Source organism: Periplaneta americana, chromosome 5, assembly GCF_040183065.1.
Source record: "Periplaneta americana isolate PAMFEO1 chromosome 5, P.americana_PAMFEO1_priV1, whole genome shotgun sequence".
NCBI classification, from domain to species: domain Eukaryota; kingdom Metazoa; phylum Arthropoda; class Insecta; order Blattodea; family Blattidae; genus Periplaneta; species Periplaneta americana.
This window is the reverse complement of record NC_091121.1, coordinates 62990679-63011998: the sequence shown is the minus strand read 5'-3', so window position 1 is coordinate 63011998 and position 21320 is coordinate 62990679. Positions and strand designations below refer to the sequence as shown.

Here is a 21320-nt window from a genome sequence, read left to right as displayed (position 1 = left end):
AAGAAGATGAAAGTAACAATTGGAGACAGTTTTATAATTATGTACGCAGGAGAAAAGGAAAAAACGAAGGAGTAGTGCTTTTACGAAATCAGAACGGAGAAAGTATAACTGATGACAAAGAAAAGGCCGACTTAATAAATTCCTATTTCATTTCGGTTTTCAATAATAATAATAATAATAATAATAATAATAATAATAATAATAATAATAATAATAATAATAATAATAATCCCGCTGATAGGAGTGCTTGTGTCACAGACCATGAATGTGAACCAAATTCGACTTTCAAAATAACTTCCAAAGGGGTTAGAGAGAGAATAAGGAAATTAAAAAATCGGAAGTCTCGAGGACCAGATAGTATTGCTACAGAGATTCTTAAATTAGGTTCCGAGGCCATAATTCCATACTTAATGCGTATATTTCATGTTTCCATAAACAATGCAGCTATTCCATGTGACTGGAAATCAGCTATAGTGGTACCCATACATAAAGGTGGAAATAAATTAGATGTCGGAAACTACAGACCGATTAGCCTTACATCTGTCGTATGTAAAGTCATGGAGCATTTGATATCGGATTATATTCGTCATGTTCTAAATGCGAAAGGCTGGTTTTACAACCGCCAGCATGGTTTTAGGGAAGGCTTCTCATGTGATAGTCAAATTACGTCGCTGGTTCAGGATCTAGCTGAAGAGATAGATAGAGGCGGAAGAATCGATGCAGTTGTGATTGATTTTTCGAAAGCATTTGATTTGGTGCCACATGACATATTAATAGATAAGTTAAGTAGGCTAGGAATAGATAAAAGAGTGGTGCTATGGATCCAAGAATTCTTAAACGGTAGAACCCAGAGAGTTAGAATAGGTCATGAAATATCGGAAATTGGAAATATAAGTTCAGGGGTGCCACAGGGCAGCGTTCTGGGTCCATTACTCTTTATAATATACGTAAATGACCTATGCCAGAATATTACATCAAATATGAGGCTATTTGCAGACGACTGCATTATCTATAGAAAGATTAGAAATAATTCAGATGTAGATGCTATTCAAACAGACTTGAATAAAATTTATAACTGGGCGTTAATGCATAGGATGAAAATAAATGGTTCTAAAAGTAAATCTATAACATTTTGTAAAACCCGAGAGGAAACTGGTCTTAATTACGAATTCAGTGGTTTGTAATTTCGCAAGAAAAATGTTGTAAATACCTAGGAGTGTATTTAAACTCCAAACTTTCTTGGGGAGAGCATGTTGATAATGTTACGGTAAAGCATGGAGGGCACTTCACTTTATTATGAGAATCTTGAGAAAGGCTAGCCCCAAATCGAGGGAAATTGCATATCTAACGTTAGTGCGACCGTTAATGGAATACGGAACTACATGTTGGGATCCCTATAGAATATACCAGATAAATTCCTTAGAAAGAATCCAGTATAGGGCAGCTAAATTTGTTAAAGGTAAAAGAGAAGATGGAAACGATACGATAAAAGAACTTAAATGGGAAACTTTGGAAAACAGACGTAGGAAAACTAGAATAACATCATTGTATAGAGCACATCTAGGTCAGAAAGCATGGGTAGACATAACGGCTCGGTTAGAAAATCCAACGTACTATGGTAGGAACGATCACGATTTTAAAATCAAATGTAGGAAACAGAAAACGGATGTAGGTAAATTCTCATTTTTAAATAGAACTATAAATGATTGGAATGACCTACCTGCAGCGGTCTTTGAGGGCTGTCCTTCCTTAAGGAGATTCAAGAATAATTTAAAAAGTTGTATATAAAGTGAAATTTAAAATTAAGGTGACATTCAACATTTAATTTTTTTAAGGCGACATGTATTTATCTAGGCTGACGAGTTTACTTCCTTGGTTTGAATTGTAAATTATTTAAAACTAGAGTGTAAGAGGGCCTTAGACTAGAAATGTTTAGTTTAAATGTAGTTCTGTTTATAAGTATGCATAAGGATGTAATTATTTGACTTATTTGAACTGTTGTATCAGTGAAGCGAGGTGAGTCAGTGAAGTTATGGTTTTACAGTGCAGTGAACAGTTCCGATCAGTGATAATTTATAGCGTCAATGAAATGTGTTCTATAGTGTCAGTGAAATGTGTTACAGAGTGTCAGTGAAATGTGTGCTAAAGTGTCAGTGAAATGCGTCATAGTGCCACTACAGGGAATGAGATGAGAGTAAAGTGAAAGACTACTGAAACTTATGTAGGACCTATAGATAATTATGTAGGTTGTATTGTAAAATGAGGTATTTTATTTTATGTTTTATTATTATTGTGTTAAATTGTATTATGTATTATTATTGTATTGTGTGTAAAATTGTATTGTATATTGTAAATTTTATTATGTATTGGTTATCATTTTATTGTGTATTGTTAATATTGTATATACCACTGCCACCGGGTGCTTGCCCACTTGCAGTGTAAATAAATACATACATACATAATAATTCACAAACTACACTCTCGTAGCTGCACTGTACACACATTCACACAAAGTAAACTTTCCGACAGTGAGAAATGCTGACACCTACAGGCTAAAATACAGACTATTAAATTTCCCCATCGAGATATATAGCACGTGAACAATAGGTATCGATGCATCTAATATCTGTAGGATAGATTTACTGTTCACTTAACGCTTTGTGGTCTCGACGAGTCATAAGCAGCCAGCGAAAGACAATTTTCTCCTGCGCATGCGTGTAATTCCTGTAACCTCCTTGAAAAGAGTACGGCTTATACGTGAACGCAAGTTGCCAAGTTTACATAAGAAATTTATGCAAGATGCGGGAAGTTTATAATACTCGATTCTGATATTATACATCCCCACTACATCAATACCGGTATTAAATAATAAAACTAGTCCTGAATTAATGGAAACAAGGTGTTCAGTGCTCTTGTACTCTTATTGATGCACCACCACTGGTCCCGGGTTCGAACCTCGGTGACGGAGCGAATTTTTCTCCATTAATAACAAATAGATTGGGCTATATTTGAGTATTGTTAAATTAATAATGGGTTATAACATAACTTTCTCTTCAAAAGTCTACTTTCACAATACTGGTGGTTAATTCACAAATAAGCAACGATTCACTAATGCCTTCTCATAATATTATTTTGTTTAATTGGTTGATGTCATAAAAAAGCAAGCTAATACTAGGCTACATGTTATTACAATAATGTGAACAGCTATTTCAAATCCAAAATTAATAATTTGTACACATCTGCGTAAAACTGACAAATTATGTAACATATTATTCTTTTTACTTTTCGAAATCATAATAAGCCACCTTGACAGCTCAGTTGGCAGAGCACTAGCTACGATAATTGCGGACCCGCGTTCGAATCCCGGTGATAGTGGAGTTGTATATGTGATGGACAAAGCTAAAATCCTTCTGGTTTTTCTCAGGGTTCCCCAGTTCCCCACTATCTTTCCACCAGCATTTTTTCAGCGCTATTGTGACTGATGTATGGATGGCATCAGTCTGAGGAGACGTAAAAAGCTTTCAAGGGGATCAAATGGCACTCTAATGAGACTTCATCGGAACCTTAATCCTACATGGCTGATTCTACAGATGGCACCACATAGCTGAGTAACGGTATCTACAACGAAAGAAACTGTTCAGACTTATTTCCTTATGTGAGCAGTTTTCTTGCTGTATCCGTGGTGGGAATATAATGGTGTAGCAGACGGTTGACTCAAACTCGTTTTCTACTGCGCATGTCGTCACTTGGGAAGCAGCAGCGGCGCGCTAATTCGCACCGCAGTGCTCGAGGAACAAACAAACAGCTGTTGTGTGTACGTGCACCGTGTTAATTCTTTGTTTATATATATATATATATAATATTATATTGAATGTTATTCTTGTATCAGTAGTGCTATTAATGTGACACATGCTATTAGTATGCCTGGATGTGCAGTATCTGGTTGTTTGAGTTACAATCGAAAAACAAAAGGAACTACGTAAAATATTATAGGTTTTCGAAGAATGAAGACTTGGCAAGACAATGGTTGCATGCTTGTAGAAGGGAGGATCAAGTCAATTTACAGAACGATGAGTTTTCTCGCATGTTACTAAATTTTATTTGCTTCGCAACTCATTTGTAAAATATATTTTCATGTTAAACTTATTGTTTGGCTTATTCCATAGATTGCTTTGAGGGAAAAGAAAGGGGGTAAAAATCTTAAGATTTAATGTTGTTTCAGCTCGAATATGTTCACTTCATTTTGAGGAGTCAAGTTACGAAGTACCTTTAAAGCAGAAACTCCTAAATTATGAACCAAAAAGCAGTCGTAATCTGAAAGTAGACGCTGTACCCACAAAAGCTCTGGCGCAGTCTTGCTTGAAACGAAAGTCAACAGATAATCTGAGATTGGACAGATGTGAAAAACGGAGAAGGAGAAAAGAAATTCATGACATCATTGCCAATAGTTCATGTACTCTTCAGGCCACTTCCAAAACCAATTCAGACGAACATGTATCAGAGGATAGTGCATTAGACCTAAATAACGAAACGTGAGTAATTACAGCATTATAATAACTATTAACTAGTATGTTCCTGTGTATCATATTGTTAAAATGTTTCACATATGAGTCGCTCAGCAGAAGGGAATAATTTTCTCATAGTTCTTCAAAACTTTCTAAGCTAAAAGGACTTAATTACATGTCTCATAAAATGTTAAAGCTGTGTTATCTTTTAACAACTTCCAGACAGAAAAGGCTTCAGTAAATGGAAGGATTCAATTGTCCCAAATGTCAATAGAGGAGCAAAAAAGGCGTCAATCAATGGGCATAAAATAATTATTTTCTCGCTTAACCCTAGCATTATCACGGTTGGGAAAAAATTGCCCACCCTTTTTATTTTCTAAATTTTTTTTGAATTAATGAAATCTGACAGCTTTCACCTTTACTCTATTTGTCTCTAACATGATAAAGTATGCACACATGTGTTCTGTTTCAGATTTCAAATATAGCAGACTAATAATTTGAAGTATTTGTCAGTGGACAGATTTTACCCACCCTGGGCATTTCATATGACCTACACTTTTAAACATTTTCTAGTTTGAATTCTGTGATTTTTGTCCATTGTTGTAACTGTTTGTAATGCCGTTAAAGTCGTTTACTGTTTCAATTCTCCACTTTACCATTTACTTGCAGTGTAGAAACTTGAGTTGGTAAATTTGTTCTTTCTTTATTGGTGTTTATCCAAATCTAGTTGTATTCAGGGATACAGAACATAGACATGAGTTGTTTTGTGGATAATAGCAGCCTTAATGTTTTGGGTGAAAGTGATATTATAGTGCTATTGGAAATTGATTTACCGGCGGAGTTGAAGAAAGAAAGTGGTAGTGAAGAAGATAATACAGAAGTGGTTAGTGAGGGTGAATCAAGGTCTATTTCAAGTACTAGCTGCTAACAAGAAAGCCGTCCACTTTACGAAAATTAATTTCAGATGTGGAAATTGTGGACTTAATTTGTGTAAAAAATATTCAGATATTAAAATTGTGTGCAGGAGCATTTGCTAAAAGAAATATGAAGAATCACTGGAATGAAAAACTGATGTGTTTTTTTAAGTAATGTAAAAATGTTGACGATGAAACTTTATTGAACGTATTTGAGGAGCTCGGAATCAAAACGTGTTAAGTCCACATTTTATCGAAAATGCGTTTTTTTTTCGAATTTGCCTTCTTTTAGGGACACTTCATCATGCTACACTTGACATTTGTTGCAATTCACATTTTCAGCCTCTTTAAAGCAGCGTGAAATCGAAGGTCTAATTCAGAACGTATTCTGTCCATCACCCTGAATGGATCAAACCGAGTTGAGTCCATGAACTTAAGATTTCTAACGAAAGCAGTACACCAGAATGAACGTAATTAATTCGACACCTGCCTTTAACAAATGTTCATTATTGACTCTTTTCTAAAGTTTGCTTGTTGCTACCTTTAAGTTCATGCAGTAAGATTTAAAAGGACGGGTTTATTGCCTGGAATCTCTATTTAAATCTCCACGCGCAGAGATTGAATTGGTGGTGTGCGGTAAGTGGCATTTAAAGGCAGGTGGAGGTCGTTTGCAATAAACATGGGTCTTTTACTACAAATTGTGATATTATACTCATAATTTGGTAACAATTTGAACAGTATGTTAAGTTTCGAAAGACTCCAGTACAAAACATTTCTTGTGAGATTTACAAACTTTGCAGGTTCTCGCTGGCTTCTTTTTCTGTGAGTGGTAGGTATATGACGGGAGGGGGGGAATAAGCCTAACAGTTTGCTTGTAATATTGTCGTCGTAACCCTCTATAAAATGCCTGCTTCCAGGTCTAGTCGAAGATTTGTATAGATCCTTTCCTTCCTGGGTTTGCTTCCCTTCACGGTCTTACATGCAATTACGTAGACATTGAAAAGCTGAGAAGTACCATAAACATTATATTGAAGAAACATTTCTGTAGTTTTTTTTACGTATTTTCCCATAATGGAGAAGGGATATAAGATTTCATTCTGACGCTGACCTGACAGTCAACGCACAACATAACGTTATTGTACTCTATTGCGCCCTTCAGTTTCACCACTGTTTATTCCCCTTCATTGTTACCCTTTTTTCCTTTATGTTCACCATGTGAATGTTGTGCTTCGTAGACAGACCTTTTCTGTCATGTCACTTTACTGCCAATAACTCTTACAAGACCTCGATTCTGATTCCCTTTCTTAAACTTTGTTCATTCCACTTGGAATGCAGGACAGAACTTCAATACACTTTTATTCAAACAGTTAGAATTCTGGAAAACCTTTCGCGTATATTTAGAGCAAAATAACTCCTCTTCTTCACGAAAGATCGTTTTACAACATACAACAACCCTCTAAACAGACAGCCTGAAAAAAACTGCATTTGACAGCTTGAATGAAAACTGTAAATAAAAGTCGCAGGGTCACAAAGACGTCATGTCTAGACGGCTATGCTTTGGGAGCGCATCACAAGACGTTAGTAGGGAAGGGATTAGTTAATACAGCTTTTGGTATTCATAATCAATTAACCTACCCCACTTCCAAAACCTTACGGAGCTGAGCTGAGCTAAGCTAAGCTAGCAAGCTGCGAGAGAGTCTGCAATGCTTCCCGCGTGACGTCATCACGTAGTAGAAGAACGGGCGAGGCTGCGCACTGCTTCACCATTATATTCCCACCACGGCTGTATCTATATTATATGGAATGTTAAGTTTCTTTCTACGCCTTCGAACCAGCTACTAACCCCAAATAAATATTTTATATTAAACTACTTAAGTATAATTATAATCAAAATGTAATAATATCACTATTCAAAATTAATAAATTTGCAGGAAATCAAAAATACACATTCGCGAGAATATCCTAAAGAACAGTAATAAATACCAGAATAATACATTCCATGTTGTCTATAGGAATATAAATATACAGCATTCATTCATAATGTTCTGCCCAAGAGCAGGTTTTTCACTGCAAACCTAGCTTTCTCCAGTCTTTAATATTTTCAGCTTTCCTCTTTCTCTCCTCATATGATTCATATACTGTATCTCAATGTCGTCTATCATTTGATATTTTCTTCTGCCCCGAACTCTTCTCCAGTTCACCATTCCTTCCAGTGCATCCTTCAGTAGACAGATTCTTCTCAACCAGTACAAGCAGCGTTAAAAAAATATATTTTTTTTCGATAGCGTAATGCAAATGTGATCATTACTATTATTGATTAGGTCTAATAAGACCAATAATAAAATGTTGTAATACAAATTGTCGCAGCTGAAAAAGGCATGTTTCATAAAAATTTAATATTTTCATAATGAATTTACCTTGCCCATTGCTACAACAGATGCCGCCATATCTAAGACGAAACTATCGCCGTCCTTCCCAGGGGCCGCAAAGGAAAGAGGATTGGTGCCAAGAGCAGCCTGAAAGAAAATTACAATGCAAGATTTGAGTAAGGACGGAATGAATGAAGATTGTATTTTTGCTGATGTGTCAATTAGAAATAGCCTAGTTCTCTCCTACTTTAATTTTAAAGAGGTAACCGGTAAACTTACATACAAGAAATCAAATTTCCCAAACGTCTTTAAAATCAATAGTAGGCTATGTGTTAAGTTTATATTTCTCGTTTTCTCAGCCGTCGTCTTGAACACGCCAGCTGTTCAGGATACTTAGCCTACGGCAACGTATATCTGCCTCTCTGCAGACAATAATAAACTTTACACCGTTGTTACACAGCACCATGTTTTAAAATTGTTTTGCAGAACGAAAACTTACATTAGTTCGGATCAAGTTTCTGCACATTTAAATGACAAAACTAAAATTATTTCAATCCTTTATTATCATAATACACTGCTCTCTTAAATTTACTGATAATATCGGGAATTAATTCAATAACTTTCAGAAAATACGCTATGAAATTATTCATATAATTTTTTTTTTCTCGAAAGGTTGCAAAACTGAGCAAAATTGTATTAAACGTTTTGCTTGAAATATCTTAAAGAAATTGATGACATTACTTACGGTTCACTCTAGTGTGACAATGTCTTTGTATACATTAGTAGTCTTTACTAATGCAACAATTTGTTGGAAAATCAGACATACTGACATATTATGTAGGTAACGTGAAGCGATATAGGCCTACTATAAATAAGTCCACTCTGATAAGAACTGTCGCCTATCTTTAAAGTCAATCTTTCTGCTTTTGCCGTTCATATTTTACTTATACTTTAACGATCACAAATAATTAAATAATTACTAAAACATTAAGTCCTCACAAACAACTCACAATCGATTTCCTGAGCAATAAACTCTGCGTTTTGATGACAGGTGACGACAGAGGTGACCGAGCGTGAATTTGTAGAGTCACGGACTCAGGGTGAGGAATAATTTAATTTTATGAGAAGATTTTATCTTTTAATAAAGTATTGAAATATAAACAAACCTATCATGGTTTAATCCTTTATGATGGTAATGATGGTGACTTAATATTTAACCATTCCAGGATTTGGATCTAACCTAACCTAACCTAACCTAACCTAACCTAACCTCAGAGCACAGAAATTTATGACACAAGAAGAAACTTGAGATTTAAGAGCTCAGGAAGAAATTCAGTCTTAGAAACAAAAAATAGCCCGACTCTTGAAATTCCTTACAGAGCACGATTCACACCACAGCGATTTAACAACGGTTCTCAACCCAATATCATTTAAAAAGTAGGTATTACAGGAAGCTGTATAACAAATAATGCAAAATGTACGAACTTAATCTGAAAATAAGATCAAGTTAATGTCTAAGAGTCATTATTTGACAAACACGATGCATACGACAACCCGGATCATGACAATTCATCGCAAGCATTTCGAAGCTCTGAGCTAGCGTACTTGCTCGTAGACTACAAAGTTCAGGGGTCGGATACTGTTGATGAAAGAGTTTTTAATTAATTATGCAGGTTAATTTCGTTTACTATCATTCTATTTTACTGTACGATTTTAAATATTCATCTACTATTAAGAACAGATCAATTTTCATCCCTGCTTTTCAAATGCCTTTCTAGTTACGACAACAATCGATATAAATGAATTTCAGTAATTACCAAAGAGATCTCGTGTAGGCGGGATATTTTTTTCTGTAACATAAAATGTGAAGTCAGAATTCAGTTTGTCACAAATAATTTTAAAGCCAGGAAACATAAACATGTGTCACACTTTGTAATAGAGAATTATGTAATTATAAATTTTAGATTCGTGAAAAATGTCCTTAAATTATTTTCACATATTATTTTCTTTAGCAAGCCTATTGGTTGATTGGTGGCTTGCCAAGAGCTTATTAGGTATTTCATTATATGCGACTATAATCGATTTTCAGGCCAGTATTCTAAAAGCACCTCTCTTCTTGTAAATAGATTCGTGCCAATCCTGCAGAGGTAAGTACTGTACATGTAGTAAGCTTTCGTGCTTTTCTCACCGTCGTCAAGAAGATTAAATTTGCTTTTAGAAGACAGTTTCAGACTTCTGTGTGCACCGGACATTTTGTATCTTGTGAAGCAAAACTTTCTTTGGCTTTGTTACTTAAATTACTATACCTATGTCTCAGGAGATACTGATTGACTGCAATTTCAATGTGCAGACAGTAGCCTACGGTAAAGGGTCTCAATAAAAAATATATTTTATAAGAAGTAGATAAAGGCCAGTACATGCCCGATGTAGTGCACAAATATTCTAAATAGTGCACTATAATTACAATATTCATTACTGTATTGCATAACTTGGATCTTCTATTGTTATGTTGTATCTATTCAATTCAATGAAATTTCGATATAACGAAAATAATTTCACTGTCCCCAGAATTATGTTATAACCACAGTTAACTCCACTTACGTAGATGCAATAAAGAAGGTCCTCATAATACTTACTTTCGTCGATCGAGTGGGGCTCACTATTGGGGAGGCGTTTGTGAAACTCATTCCCTGAAAAAAACATAACATAATAAAGAAGTTTTAAATGCATTGTATGACGTAAGTCTTACTATTAGTTACTTGTTCAAATGTTAAGAAATTTCTTCAGTTCAAAATCGTCTGAAAGAGATCCCCTATAAACACATCGCCTAAAATTAAAAACAGAGGAACCAGTGGCGTGGGTAGCATGACATGAAGGGAAGCAGTGCCTGTATGTATGCCATTGCTCGACTGGACTTCGATGTCTGTTGCCTACATACAGGGTTTCTATCACCGCACGCCGCTGAGAGGAACCTTAAGAAGAAGAAACTCTGTAGGTTTACGAACATAGCAGTCCTCGTGTAGGTTTATGGACTGATTAATGCAATTACTCACTAACTTACAAATGACTTTTAGAGAACCCGGAGGTTCATTGCCGCCCTCACATAAGACCGCTATCGGTCCCTATCCTGAGCAAGATTAATCCAGTCCTAGCATCATATCCCACTTCCCTCAAATCCATTTTAATATCTTCCCATCTACGTTTCTGCCTCCCCAAAGGCCATTTTCCCTCCGGTCTCCCAACTAACACTTTATATGTATTTCTGGATTCGTCTTTACGTGTTACATGCCCTGCCCATCTCAAACGTCCGGATTTAATGCTCCTAATTATGTCAGGTGAAGAATACAATGCGTGCAGTTTTGCGTTGCATAACTTTTTCCATTTTCCTGTAACTTCATCCCTCATCATCATCAATAACAGTCTTGGATTAGGCATCCTGGCCTGTTCCGCTTCCAGAAGAAAGTTGGTCTTTCTATCTCTTCCTTGGTCTTCCGATGTCTCGTTTTCTATGAGGTGTATAGTTCAATAGTCTCTTGGGTAACCTATTGTTGGGCATTCTTAATACATGTTCATGCCAGTTGTTGCGGTAACTCTGGTTATAGCAAACGGGAGAGGATGAGACCGAGAATCCGGCGCTCACAAACCGGAACCCGTTGGCTGTGGGGGCACACCCAAACAGAAAAGCAGGCATGTTAATAGGCCTTAAGGTGGCATTCCCACCATTGGACTCACTCAGCGAAGGATTAGTACTCCATCCTGAGGACTTTTTAAATACTCGAAAACTCCAAAAGAATAACCGGAACTTCATTCCTCTTAGCCCCAAATATTTTCCTAAGCACCTTATTCTCAAACACCCTTAGCCTTTGTCCCTCTCTCAAAGATTAAAGCAATAATAATAATAATAATAATAATGATAATCATCATCATCATCATCATCATCATCACCATCATCATCCTCCATACAAACTTGTACATACCCAGAAACAAAATTTGGACCACCTGAATTTTCCAAATTCTAGTTATATCATAGTGCGCATGTCCAGTGCTTACTGAGCATGCGCAGTATGTTATAATTGGAACTTGAAAAATTCAGGTGGCCTAAATATTGTTCCTGGGTGTGTACAATACAAAGAAATGAACTCACCAGCAAGCCGTGTCGCAGGGCTAATCTGCTGTACCAGCCTGCTATGCCGAAGTGATTCGAGTCTGGAACAGAAAACATGATGAAAAAGTAATCCTAGTAAGTTAATTTAAGTGACTTCTGTCATATAGAAGTAATTTCCTCACGTTTTACAGCAACCCATCCCACACCAACATTCTTGGCTTTCTGGATGGCGAGTTCCATGCAGAAATTTCCCACCACGGGGCCGAAGCCTCCGTTGCCGTCCACCCATGCCGTGGAAGGGGTCTCCTTCAAGACGACAGGTTTCGCATTTGGGTCACACAACTTGTTCTTCACGTCATGAATGTAGAATTCTGAAACAATCCACATTGTCGTCACAGAAATTGATCACATATACAAAGGGTAGGGTTGCTTTATACACAGTACGGCAAAGATAAGTGTGATGCTGCAAGAATATGAGTTCGAGATCATCAACTTCAATAATAGAGGCTGTTGGTCATTCCGTCCTCACACTTGTATTCAATACTTAGCATTCACAAGTATATGCAAGGTGTGAACAGACAGACACTAACTGCTCCTCTCTGCAAAACTCTCTGAGGCCTGCGTCCTTGGTCCTGGTGTGAAGAACGCGCCTATATTTCAGTAACAGCTTTGTCAAACATCCCTTACTTAAAACGAAGCATTATGCAAAATATTTATTTGAACTGAGAACCTTAATGTAAAGACGTTTATAAAGTGTATATTTATACATGTGTTTAAAAGATAATTGGACGAAAAATAATAATTTCTGGAAAACCTATGGTCAAAAGAACAAAATGATACAGGATTTTTCAATTCACACTATGCTAACGATTCGTCCCTTGAACACTTTCTATCTTGTCATTTCAAGCGGCTAAATGAGACTTCAAAACTTAAAAAGTCTACTTGATGGTAGAAGAAATAGATGTATAGAGGTGCTTCTCGGTCGGATATGGAACATTCCTAATAACTTCAATTCAAATAGGATTTTTGTGCACCCGACATGGATCGAGTCCGCCACACCACGCATTCCTCCCCAGCTATAAAATACTGTATGTATACTATACCTCATACAGGCCTACGTTAGTAGTCACGTCCCTCGGGGTGTTATGCAGATCTATGAGTGGCTAGAATCCGTCACCTCTGCCCATCTTTGGAGAAACCGCGAGTAACACCCTCCAGTGTCACGAGTGTCACACAAACACAAGTGGTGTCCTATTTTTCGAGCTGGAGATGATAATGAAATGAGAATATTGAGGAGAGTATTGGTGGAATAACGGGGGAAAAACAGAACAGACCCGGGAATAACTCTTACAACATTAGCTGTGTCCTTCACAAATACAACTTGAATATCGAGATTTGAGCTCAGGTTCGCAACCGTCGTAAACCAGCGCTCTGTCACCTGAGCCACCAATGTGATTTAGCTTAATAGTATGTTGAAACATCTAAGCGAAATTCAAGTTTCTCAAATTCAGTGAAGAAAGATAGTTTAAAAATTAGTTCATGTGCATTCTTCCGGTAAAATTGGTTCTTAGATACTGAATAAGAACAATATAGACAGACAAACTACACTTTACGTAGGCCTATCATTGATGCGGAAAAGGTATATTATCGTGAGATGCCGAAATCGATTTTTGTAGCATCAGAATATTTTTTCTGCATAGTTCGTATAATAAGAAAGTAAAAATAAGCACCGTTAAGTCTCCTCTAAGAACAAGATAACGTTATCATGTTTACCAATTCATTATGTTTAACGAGTAAACATGGAAGGGACCTTGACAAGAATCCTGCGGATGTAACATTCCAAATGTCTTCATATATTTAAATTAGAACGATTTCTCATAATAGTCTTCAAATTGAAGTTTCCTAGATTTCCGGCACAGATTAAATTTAGTCACGTGTCACTGAATTGAAGATCATATTCAGATATCCATGATTACTAGTTACAGTTTCTTTTTACAAAGAACAGAGTTGGGCTCCTGTTTTCTATGCTTCCAAGAGTCTTATCTTATTATGAATGTAGGCACCTTGGTAGCACAGATGATAGAATAGAGGCTTATGAAGACCACGTACTCGAGTTCAAAACCCGGTTATAGCGGAGTTGTATTTATGGTAGTTAAAGCCAAGATTGTTAAGATTTTTTCCTCCGTTTTACACTCATCGTTAAGAAAACTCTCCACAACTGCCCTTTTCATTATCATCTCATTTCGAAAATCAGGCCGCCACTTGTGTTTGTGTAGCGCTGAATGAGACATCTAAGGTAGTGGGTCTTCCATTCGGTTTATCCAAAGATTTGTAGATGGGTGTGATTGCGGTTTCTAGAAGACCCGTATTTTTGCACAGAGGAAACGGAGCTCCCCAAGACCTCATCCCTCACGGGGACGTAACGATTCTGGTGGATTTATGAGGTATGGCATTCGGACTTGTTAGTTGGAGAGAAATGCGTAGTAAAATCAGCAAACAACTCTGTTCGTTATGAGTAGACTGAAAACCTACTTTATCTGAAGTGTTCACAGATGATCCATGTCCCGTCAGAAAATTACCAATACAAATAGAAATACCGGTATCAGAAATGTAGAAGAATTAGATTGCTGGAGCCTTAGTTACATTTCCAACATTTATTACCTGGCTGTATGAAAACAAATATTTCTGATTATAGATCTAAATGTGCACTTTTCAAATTAGAATTGTGTTGTAAGTAATATTCCACTATTAATTACATATGTGGAGCATTGACCGCATTTCCAACATCCATTGTCTGGTTGTAAGAAAGTAAATATTTCAGATTAAAATGCCCCACTTTTCAACTCAGAATTATGTTGTAAGTAATGTTCTATTATTCATTAAATTTCTGGAGTCTTAATTCATTTTCAACATTTATCTGACGCGAATATGTTAGGAGAAAATCCACAAACGATTAGGGAAACACGGAAATTTTACTTGAAGCAAGTAAAGCGAAAGTTTTGGAAGTAAATCCCGAAAAGACAAAGTACATGATTATGTCTCGTGACCAGAATATTGTACGAAATGAAAACATAAAAATTGGAGATTTATCCTTCGAAGAGGTGGAAAAATTCAAATACCTTGGACCAACAGTAACAAATATAAATAACATTCGGGAGGAAATTAAACGCAGAGTAATATGGGAAATGCCTATTATTATTCGGTTGAGAAGCTATTGACATCTAGTCTGCTGTCAAAAAATCTGAAAGTTAGAATTTATAAAACAGTTATATTACTGGTTGTTCTGTATGGTTGTGAAACTTGGACTCTCACTTTGAGAGAGGAACAGAGATTAAGGGTATTTAAGAATAAAGTTCTTAGGAAAATATTTGTGGCTAAGAGGAATGAAGTTACAGGAGAATGGAGAAAGTTACACAACGCAGAACTGCACGCATTGTATTCTTCATCTGACATAATTGGGAACATTAAATCCAGACGTTTGAGATGGGCAGGGCATGTAGCATGTATAGGCGAATCCAGAAATGCATATAGAGTGTTAGTTGGGAGACCGGAGGGAAAAAGATCTTTAGGGAGGCCGAGACGTAGATGGGAGGGAGGATAATATTAAAATGGATTGGAAGGAGGTGGGATATGAAGATAGAGACCAGTGGCGTATACTGGTTAAAGGGTTTGGGCTACCACTGACCCTATTATTACACAAAATATATTTTAAAATCCCTATAATAAAATTCCTTACATATTTATGTGAATTCCAGACGTCTTGATTGGGACGAAAATACGTTGATGACTTCGTCCTTGAAATTACAGTTGGGCCACTTGCAAAGTTTCTGTAGAAATGACTTTTCAATGGATATTAGTGCCAAGCCGGATAAACGTTCTTGTGTATGAGTTGATCTACAGTAGGATTTTATTCTCTTCAACGCAGAAAATGTTCTTTCTACCGATGCTGACGTAGCTGGTATTGTCACAATTAATGTTGCCAATTTAAGGACTTCAGGAATAACTTGGTTCAGCTGGTTTTCATATATGGCAGATAATATTTCATGGATAGGTTTGTTCGAAAAATCAAAGACTTCTGCTGAATATATTACACTGAATTCATTTTTCAAACGTACTTGATAAAAGTGACTGTTATAGGACTGAAATAATTTGTTTAGTGCCTCATTCGGGAAGTTTTCTCTATAAGCAGAAAATTTTTGAGAATCTAGAAGATGTGTGAACGGAAGCTTTCCATAATCAGAAAATCTGTCAGTAATTTCCATGTGCATACGATCTAGTATGCTGTAGTACAGCTGCCTGTATTTCAATTCATCATCTCCTTTTCTTCGCTTTAATGGTGGTTCCATTGTATTGGCTGAAGAATTTTCATTTTCCATATTACTTCATATGGACGGAAACCCACTACGTCTGAACTCGGATATAGTATTTTTTAAACTTTGATACCTCTTGCAAGTATTGCAAGTAGTATGCTATGTCTAGACTTTTTGTCTGAAGAATATTGTAGAGCACATCTGTATGTGCGAACACTCTAGCATAGACTTCAAGAAGAAATATATTCTGAAACTGTGTGAAAAAATTCTAATATCCTTGAGCCTGCACAATTACAGCATCATCCCAGTTTTCTTCAGAGTCATTACAAATGATATTTTTAAAGAAAGCAGTCCGTTTTTCTCTGTATTCCTTTACTGTATTTACAAGCCGACATGTAAAATTCAATCTAGTTGGTGCTACTTTTGGGAGTTTCTTGTTCATAAATTCCTTGAGTTTTCTGATCTTTTAGAAGATGATAAGAAAAATGCAGCTAAACCCGACAGTGTTTTGAAAAAAAAAAAATGCGGCATTCTGGAATGGATGAAGTAGTTTGTTGCAAAACTAAATTGAGAACATGGCTGTAACAATGGACAAATAGTGCTTGAGGATATTTTTCTTGAACTTTTGTTTTCAAGCCATTAATATTTCCCGCCATAACTGAAGCACCATCGTATGTCTGTGCAATTAACTTATTGCCGACATTGTATTCTGCTGTAACACCTTCCACATGCTGAAACAAAGCAGCAGCAGTTTTGTCCGAACTGACATTTGTGAATCCTATAAACCGTTCTTGAACATTGGCAGTACGTCGACGTATCTTAAAACAGTGGACAATTGACTCTGATTAGAGCAGTAACTTGTTTCATCAACAACAATGGCCACAAAAGGTTTTATGTTCTTTATCATAACCTCACTTATAGCAAATATTAAGTCATTCTGAATTGCGAGAGAAGTACCACGAAATACTGTTGAACTCTCAAGATGATTGGCCAGTAAATGGTCAAATTCACTTAAGGAACTTAAATATTCAATATAATTTCCTATATTGTCTGATTCCACACTCTCGTTATGACCCCGAAAAGCCAATTCTTGTTTTCCTAGAAAGCAGACTGCGTTAATAAGATGCAGTAAAATCTCCCGATTTTTTTTTCACAAGAGCATTGTGTTGGTTGATGTGTAGAGCTTTTTGCTTATCTAGCTGTAAATCAATTCTTGTCTTCCCAAAGTTTGCAAAGTTCATGCTACTACAAATATGAGCTTTTGATTTGTCGTATTCTAGGACTGCCGTTCGAAGGGAGTTCATATTAGAAAACCCCTCTTTTGACCACACATTAGTTTCGCGGCTAAATAACAAACATGGCCAGCAAAATAATTTAGACAGTTTAGAAGTACCACACAACCAATTCCACTTACCATATGATGTTGAAGTGAAATGGCGTGTGTAATCTCGCTGTTTTTCTTTTACGTCCATGGACAAATTTAACTAAGGAGTTGGTCTTTCCATTTTCACAATTTCAACTTTCTCGTTGTATGTACGACGGTTAAAAGGCACTTTTAATAAACCTTCTATTACACAGTCATTTTCAACACAAACCTCTCCAGAAACTTGTTCTGCCATATTTTTCACAATATCACTTAATTGGGAAATTAAAAACTTAATAATTCACAATTAATATAACTCTTAGACACTCGAACAAATCACAGATTCAAAATAATGCACTGCAAGAACACAATCACATTCATGAGCTAGCGTACTAAGCGTATTGCTGCTTCGCGCCTGCGAAGAAACCGATCACGAGAGCGGCAACTCGCCCGGCCTACATTGCACGATGGAAACAGAAGGGAGAGGGGGGGACGGGCAGTTGTGCGACAGGACAGCGTGCGCGGTACGGTCACAGGCTACCTCACGTAGCAAGCGGTTTCTCCAGCGATGCCGTCTTGACAACTTGTTTCTTTTCGAGAGCAGAGAGCGCATATAAATCTAACAATTACTTTAATGTTAATTACTATGGTAAAACTAATAATACAAAATTATTACATTATGTTATATAATAAACTTTTTCTTTTGTAATTTCCTTGGGCTACCGCCGGTAGCCCCGGTAGTCCGCAAAATACACCCCTGATAGAGACTGGATTAATCTTGCACAGGATAGGAACCGATGGCGGGCTTATGAGAGGGCGGCAATGAACCTGCGGGTTACTTAAAAGCCATTTATAAATAAGTATAATTAGTAATATATTATCTGATTGTATGAAAATAAATATTTCAGATTATAAATGCATCATTTTTCAACTTAGAACTATGTTGTAAGTAATGTTCTATTATTCATTATATTTCTGGGCCCTTAATTCATTTTCAACATTTATTACCTGATTTTTCGAAAATAAACATTTCAGATTATAAATGCACCATTTTTCAACTTAGACTTGTTGTAAATAATGTTCTATTATTCATTATATTTCTGGGGCCTTAATTCAATTTCCACATTTATTACCTGATTGAATGAAAATAAATATTTCAAATTATAAATGTGCCATTTTTCAACTCAGAATTATGTTTTAAGTAATATTCTATTATTCATTATATTTATGGGGCCTTAATTAATTTTCAACATTTATTACCTGATTGAATGAAAATAAATATTTCAAATTATAAATGCGCCATTTTTCAACTCAGAATTATGTTTTAAGTAATGTTCTATTATTCATTATATTTCTGGAGCCTTAATTCATTTTCAACATTTATTACCTGGTTGAATGAAAATAAATATTTCAAATTATAAATGCGCCATTTTTCAACTCAGAATTATGTTGTAAGTAATGTTCTATTATTCATTATATTTCTGGGGCCTTAATTCATTTTCAACATTTATTGCCTGATTGTATGAAAATAAATATTTCAGATTATAAATGCGCCATTTTTCAACTCAGAATTATGTTGTAATGTCCCATTATTCATTATATTTCTGGAGCCTTAATTCATTTTCAACATTTATTACCTGATTGTATGAAAATAAATATTTCAGATTATAAAGGCATCATTTTCAACTTAGAATTATGTTGTAAGTAATGTTCCATTATTCATTATATTTCTGGGGCCTTAAATCATTTTCAACATTTATTACCTGATTGTATGAAAATAAATATTTCAGATTATAAATGTGTCACTAAACCTTAATCCAGGTAAAACTCAAATAATTTTACTAGGACATCAAAGATTACTATCCTCCATCATCATTAATACACTTTTTCCATTACTTTGAACAATAGGGTAAACATTGGTAATTTCGTGGCAGTGGTTATTTCGTGATACTTTTTCTTTGCTCTTTTGTGAACTAACCAATGGTGTTACGAGATCCAAATTTCCGTCAAGGGATTTCATATGTTGTCCAGTTTCCAGAAACATACAGCTAAGCTTTGTGTGACTATTGTAGTTGCTTCAGTGAGCTTTTATGTTTGGAGAGAGCAAGTTTGCGTCGACTTCTCAGGCATACAAATTTTGTGGATGTTTGTAATTACATTACAGGCTTATTACTAAAGGTAAGCATATGATATTTGGTACAAAGATTTATTGTATCTTCATGAAATTTTAGGAATGTTTTTGGAATTTTAGATACATCTGTAGTCGCCATGTAGGCTTAGCTTTACTGATAGAAATCTTAGCTGTTTCAGGCGAAATTTTGTTGAGCATTAAGTGTTACAATTTTTAAAATAGTATAAAATGTATTACAATAGGAATTTTAGAAATCTGAAGACAAGATGTGATAACAAAAAAGAAAACGGAGACGCAATGGGTTCAGTGTAGCTTCTGTTTGATTTGTTATCATGCTAAGTGTCAATGATAAGTGCTAGATAACTTGCAAGAATTGTGACAGAAGATGGAACATGGCTCCACCATTTTGGACCGGAGACAGAGACAGACAATGGAGTGGCATCATGCAAATTCACCAAAGAAATAGAAATTCAAAAGTACACCTTCGGCAGGAAACGTTATGGCTACTGTGTTTTTCGATTCGGAAGGACTCTTGCTTGTGGACATCATGCCACACGGAACCACCATTAATTCTGACGCGTATGTTGCAACTCTCAAGAAACTTCAAGTTCGACTGAGTCGTGTTCGACGACATCGGGAGAAGCAGGATGTTCTGCTATTGTACGACAACGCACAGCCATATGTCAGTCACAAGAACAGAGACCAGATCAGAAAATTCGGATAAACAACACTGAAACATCCGCCTTACAGTCCTGAACTGGCACCGTGCGATTACCATCTCTTTGGTAAACTGAAGGATCCCTTCGCGGAACGAGGTTAGAAGGTGACTCCCTTGTGCACGCTGCTCAAGAGCGGCTCAGACGTGTTGGTCCAGACTTTTACCGTGCTGGTCTACAGGCCCTCGTTCTTAGGTTACGTAAGCCAGTTGAAAGGGACAGGGATTATGTGGAAAAGTGACATTTTGTTCCTTAAGGATGCATCTACATTCTGTGAAAATAGCAAAGCTGTAGGATAAAAATATAATTTTTGAACAAACGTTATGCATTACTTTTGGAGTTACCCTAGTAATATAGGCTATAGTAAAGTCCGTAATAAAAGTGTTCACCCTTTCAGGGCAAAGAAGATCCCTTTTCAATTTCAATTTTTTACTTTGATTTCATTCTTATTATGTGTTGATATGTATTTCTATGTTTTCTTGCTATGAATATTAGACGGAATTACTATGTTTGAAGTCTTGTAACAATAAATGAGAATTTCATTTGACTTTAATGAATTTTTCCACAATTCTTCTACCTCTCATGAAATTATCAGTGCAATATCACGAAATTACCAAGGTTATCACGAAATAACCAACCTTTCAGCTTAAGTTGTAAAAGTGGTTTTTGGCACATATTCAAGAACGTAGCCAATCTTTTATGTCTCCAGATTTGTACAGCAAGTTATCGTCTTTTAGATGAAAAAATCGGAATAAGGATATATTTACACATTTGCATTTTAAATTAGTTTTCATGAAATTATCACGAAATTACCAATGTTTATCCTACTATATTACCATTCAGTATTACCGTTAAAAACTTAGGTTTCAATATCGATTCGAATCTTAGCTGGAATGTAGACTACAGG

General features: G+C 36.0%; 1 protein-coding gene across 2 annotated transcripts in view; it reads right to left on the bottom strand.

Moving 5' to 3' along the window:
- LOC138699759 (uncharacterized oxidoreductase YjmC-like) overlaps positions 1 to 21320 on the bottom strand; it is a 57624-nt gene that overhangs the window by 29085 nt on the left and 7219 nt on the right. For both annotated transcript variants that reach the window (XM_069825873.1, XM_069825872.1), the window contains 4 exons: positions 12076 to 12264; positions 11933 to 11994; positions 10425 to 10478; positions 7837 to 7935 (listed from right to left, as the gene is read on the bottom strand). In XM_069825873.1, the coding sequence (XP_069681974.1) occupies positions 7837 to 7935; positions 10425 to 10478; positions 11933 to 11994; positions 12076 to 12264 (404 nt within the window). The remainder of the gene's footprint in view (positions 1 to 7836; positions 7936 to 10424; positions 10479 to 11932; positions 11995 to 12075; positions 12265 to 21320) is intronic.